The sequence below is a fragment of the Palaemon carinicauda genome, chromosome 10, assembly GCF_036898095.1.
Source record: "Palaemon carinicauda isolate YSFRI2023 chromosome 10, ASM3689809v2, whole genome shotgun sequence".
In the NCBI taxonomy this organism is placed as follows: domain Eukaryota; kingdom Metazoa; phylum Arthropoda; class Malacostraca; order Decapoda; family Palaemonidae; genus Palaemon; species Palaemon carinicauda.
Genome location: NC_090734.1, coordinates 114,910,653 through 114,916,371, shown reverse-complemented (window position 1 = coordinate 114,916,371; position 5,719 = coordinate 114,910,653). Strand labels below are relative to the sequence as shown.

The 5,719-nt window shown below is 32.5% G+C and overlaps 1 protein-coding gene across 1 annotated transcript in view; it reads left to right on the top strand.

Moving 5' to 3' along the window:
* The window catches only part of LOC137648194 (putative uncharacterized protein DDB_G0284715), a 52,429-nt gene extending 50,967 nt beyond the window's left edge, over window positions 1-1,462 (top strand). The window contains exons 3-4 of the mRNA XM_068381119.1: window positions 762-913; window positions 1,265-1,462. Coding sequence (XP_068237220.1) covers window positions 762-913; window positions 1,265-1,462 — 350 coding nt within the window. The remainder of the gene's footprint in view (window positions 1-761; window positions 914-1,264) is intronic.
* Window positions 1,463-5,719: the final 4,257 nt, after the last annotated feature.

Genomic DNA, 5,719 nt, shown 5'->3' with positions numbered 1-5,719 from the left:
ATATATATATATATATATATATATATATATATATATATATATATATATATATATATATAGTTACAGTGTACGAGCGTGTGCGATATATGTGCCGTACACTAAAAAGAGAATCATTCGCCTCTGTGTATCACAACGTGATCCAATTAACATCACTTCAAAATCACCTTCACAGTGATAGAGGAAATTCCTCCCATTTCTTGATCCTGATTAAGAAATGTTTCTGTTCTTCCTCGCTTTCACAAAGCTAGGTTTCAATGGCGCCCCGTTAAATACAGCAACATTATTTTGGTGATTTATTTTGAGTGAAGATAAAAGCACGTAAAAACAACCATTAAGAAGAATGGAATGGGTGAAATATATGTCCACAAAGAAGAAAAAAGGAGTACAAACATTTATAAATAAACTAGAAAAGGGGACTTGAATGCTTAACAAGCAGGAGATGAAATATTAATGAGGTGAAATCAATGTCAAACAAACTTTTTCACAATCACATATCGATCAAACAATTGGAAAGAAAGAAGATTTTATTTAAATCACTACAAACACAAAATGAAACTATTTTTTTGAGTGTGTTTAAAATCAGGCAATCACTCTCATTCACATAATTATAAATTTAGTTATCTATGTCTATACTAGTGTGCCTAACTCGTCAAAAATGACGGAAACATACAAGAGGGACGAGAAGGCAAATCCTGAGGACGTTATGTACACCTAGAAGCTTAGATCAAAGTACATTTATTCTGAATATTAATATAACTTAGCCAATGGTTCCAACCGATGTTACATAAGAGGTTCACACCATAAAATGGAGAATACACAGTTTGGTAGAGTGATCGAATCAAAAAGTATCAAAGTATCCATTAACAATGATGTAATTAAATTAACAGCTTCACCAGCAAATATTAAAACAGCTGTAATTAATAGGTACATAGCCTACTGACAATGCTGAAGAATCATATAAGCCGGCAGTGTCATACTGTGAATAAAGGAAAAATAAAATGTACAATATTTCCCGAGACTTTCATTATCAGGTTAAGTTAGAATCGAACAAAATTAATTTTTAGAAGTTAGTTTGTGATTAGAATCTTCATCATGATAATATTGTTTGCGGTTTATGTCATCCTTCTTTTAATCTATATTTTTCGGAGCTATGGTGAGGATAGCTATGAGGTCGCAATTTAGCTTTCAAACAGTCGCGATATCAGATACAAATTTTGGAGGATGACTTGGCATGCACGAATTATGTACACACTTCTAAGCACAGAAGAAGAGGAAGAAGAAGAAGAAGAAGAAGAAGAAGAAGAAGAAGAAGACCAACAACAGCAACAACAACAACAACAACAACAATAAAATTAAGAAGAAGAAGAAGAATAACAACAATAAAATTAAGAAGAAGAAGCAACAACAGCAAGAAACAGAAGAAAAACAACAAGAAAAAGAACACGAAAAAGAAGAACAATAGCAATAAGAAAGGAAGAAGAAGAACAAGAAAAAGAAGAAGAAAAACAACAACAAACCCCTGGTTACAGATAAAAACAATGTGTAAAATATTTGGAGTTTATCAATTAGTAATTTCTAATTTAATTTCATCATTAAGACAGAGCCGTGTAAAATATTCAGTGCCAGACTTTAATTGATATGAAATACATTCTTTCATTATTAGTATTGCTAACTAATCTGCAAAAAAAGTAAAACTTTCACAATGAAGCTCATTCCATCTCGAAAAACAAACACGAAAAATAGAAGATAAGAATATGAAGAGTGATCCAAGTCTCACACAGTTAGGTCATCTAAATGCACATAAGAATAAATAAAAATTTCTTAAAAGAACAAAGAACACCAAAACGCCCAACCAGCCAACCCTTAAAAATACCACTTAAATTGCTGAAGAAATTTCAAAAACCAGTCATTTTTTATCTAGATGAAGCAATGGTATCCCATAATTCGTCCCCAGTCATCCGACATAAATGGATATTTTACGAGATAAATGCAATTATCCTTATCTTTATCCACCCTTCGCATCTGTGCATATGGAAAGCCTTTTATCAGTGCCACAAGAGTTTCATATCGGACGAAATGTGACGGGGAGGGCCACAAATCCTCATTTGGCATCAACCTTTGCGAAGATTTTCCCCAGGAGACCCATGTTTCTACTTTAGAAAAGATATATCGGGCTCCTTAAGATGTGAAATGTGCTCTCTCATTACCGTTTTTGCAGGTGAGGTGGATCTTGCGTAGACTAGAGTATGTGCTTAACTTGATATGAATATATTGATCAATCTATTCACGTTCGACCCTGAAGTAACTTCAAAGATTTCTTTATTTCCGTATCTTAAGCACAAGCTAAACAAAAATGTTTCATCCACCTCTTCATCTATCTTCACAGAATTATAAAATTAAACTTAAACTTATACACTTGTCTAGAAGTAAATACTTGGAAGTCTAGTGATTTACGGTTCGCCGAAATGAAAAAAAGGCCAAACAAACACAAATAAACAATGACTCATCGAGTATTTTCCTCTGAGATTTATGACCCCATACTTTATTGCAAGAAACTTATTTATGAGGCATATATATCTCACTAACCCAGTTTTTTCACTTTATGAATTAGACTTTGCTTCATAAACAAATTAACAAATGATCTTTTTAATGTGACCTACTTTTTACAAATGACAAAATATCAACGATGATTTAAGTAGAATTCATATAAAAAAAAATTACGATTAGACGCTAATCATTACAAAGTATTATCTTCTGACCTTATATCACCTCTCCAAACCTATATAGTAATGTCTACGATCTTTAATACATTATTACCATTGATTACTAACTCAAAATATTGTGGAAATATAAAGTAATAGACGAACATTCCAAAAAATGTGCCTGTCATTTTCATTGCCATAAGAAGAACGTAAAAGACAAAATTAAATTAAATTGAAAAAAAAAATCCATCTCTGCCTAGACAGAACAAATAAAATTAACGATTTTAAGTATGAAGTGTCAATACAAGACAAACCCCTTGATCAATGTTAAAGAATTGGCTTAATGCTTCAATAATGTGTGTCATTCGTAATATTTGCTGATGCGTTATCAAAATACAAAATTTTTTTAATTACCCAAGAGAAAGAAGAAAGTGTGAAAGATAAATAAACAAATAAATACATACGTATGTATGGATGCACGTACATAAATGAAATACATACATATATACTTAGCCCTTTCTGCTAACACGTGCGTGTATATGTGCACGTTTATATGAAAAGTTCAAAACCTGTAAAAAGTATATATGGGCTTAAATATATTTGCATGAATAAAAAAATGAGCTCTCATCTTACGCTATAATTAAAATCACTTGTATTTATACCGTAGTAGAACAAATAATAATCGGCGACGGACTGCAAAGAAAAAACTACTTAAACTTGTTTAACATTGATTTCTGCCAAGTTCTCCCCAGATGAAGCACAAAGAAACCTATTTGATTATAGAAAGAGGCAACCTCTGATACTGTAAAAAAAAAAAATCAAAGTTGAATGGCTATCATTAAAATGAGTTTCACTTAGTTTTTCTTGTTCTCACCTTTCAGGGTTTACTTTTAAATGTTATGAATCATTTAAAAGGTTTGTCATTATCCTTGGGAAAAATTATAAACACTGGCAATGCCAAACTGATAATTGATCACTAAATAAGAAAACTGTCAGGGGGTAAAAGTGTGGTCCTTAAAAGATGGTGGGATCTCATGTGTAAAAGAATGACTACCTTGGCTTAACTGCCCAACTATGGATGCATGGATTAACTGCTTAGCAGGAAGGATATTTGTCCTATATGCCTGTCTGGAAGGAAGCTTGGCGTAACTGCCTGCTTGAGGGGATGTTTGGCTCAACTTCCCAGCCTGAAGGATGCTTAGCTTAACTACACAAATTGACAGATCTTTGGGATAACCTAGATCTAGAAGACAGACTCCAGAGGCGAGAAGGATTAGCTTCTTCTGGGATGCTTTGTTGCTTGAAGAAGCACACAATCTTTGTCGTTGGTACAAATGATTGGATATCTCAATCGATTCTTTCAGATACAGACTTTCTGGAGTTATCTTTTATTGGAATAACCAAGAAGACCAGCTATGTAGACTTTTTGTCTGCTTTCCGAACATATAGGGTGGCTCAAGGTAAGAGAAGCTGACGTTTCTCAAGTGAGTTATGTTTCAAGGGGTGCGCATCCACTAAATGCTGTCGGACGGTTATTATGGTTTAGATTATTGCGTCTTCTAGAGCAGGCGGACACGCATACACATACACACATATAAAAGTATGTGTTTCCCAGGACATGAAAACGAAATTAAAAGAATGATACGCATGGGATGGAGAGCTTTTGGTCAGCAAAATTAGAAAATGAAAAGCACTTTTTCTCAAAAAAAAAAAAAGAAAAAAAAAATATTTAACTAGAAGGTCCTACCAGTATTAATTTTACACAAAAAACTTTAAGCCTCACTAAAGTCTTAGAGCATAAGCTAGTTACCACTCGAAGAGGGATGGGAAGAATAATTATGGGATTGACACAAAAAGAGGAAAAAAAGAGCAACATGGATAAGCGAGTAAACTAAAGTAGAGTGTATTCTAACAACATGAAGGAAAAAGAAATCGACATGGATAACAGACAATAGATGGACATACAGAACGAGTCCCTAGAGATTACAAAAGATGTGGGGCGGAAGAGAAGACGGTGGATTGAGGACCTAATAAATTTTGCTGGTATAAACTGGCATAGAAAATCCATACATAGACGGAAGTATAGGGACATGTCTGAGGTCTTTGTACTGCAATAAACTAGTTACGGTTGATGATGATTATTGTTATATATATATATATATATATATATATATATATATATATATATATATATCACACACACATATATATATACACTTATACATATATACACATATATATATATATACACACACACACATATATATATATATATATATATATATATATATATATACATACATATACAGTATATACATATATATGCATATACATATACATATATATACATATACATATATAAACATATATATATATATACATATATATACATATATACACATATATACATCTATATATACATATATACACATATATACATCTATATATACATATATACATATATATATACAGTGTATATATATATATATATATATATATATATATATATATATATATATATATATATATATATATATTATATATATACATATACACACAATAATACTGAATATACAATATACATTCCATCTTGGATTCTTTATAGATAGTGCTAGAAAGGTGGGACTTATTTGACCTTGTACAATATGTCAGTTTGTAATGATGAACAAAACTTTCCATACCAAATAACGTACCAAAAAGCAGAGCATCATCTTGAGAGAGAGAGAGAGAGAGAGAGAGAGAGAGAGAGAGAGAGAGAGAGAGAGAGAGAGAGAGAGAGAGAGAGTGTTGCACGTGATAATGAGTAAAGGTGTTACTTTTTCATATCTACGAACCTCCATACCATACAGACCACAACATATTCTTCATTTGAAACGGGTAGGATTTTGCTTTCCCCTCACCAAATCCCTCTTTTACTGCCATCCTCTATCCCCTACCAGACCCAAACCAAGGGCCCCCTAGCCCTCGGGGGCTATCCTAACACCTGCTCAAACTTACCAATCCCCTTGATAAGAGAT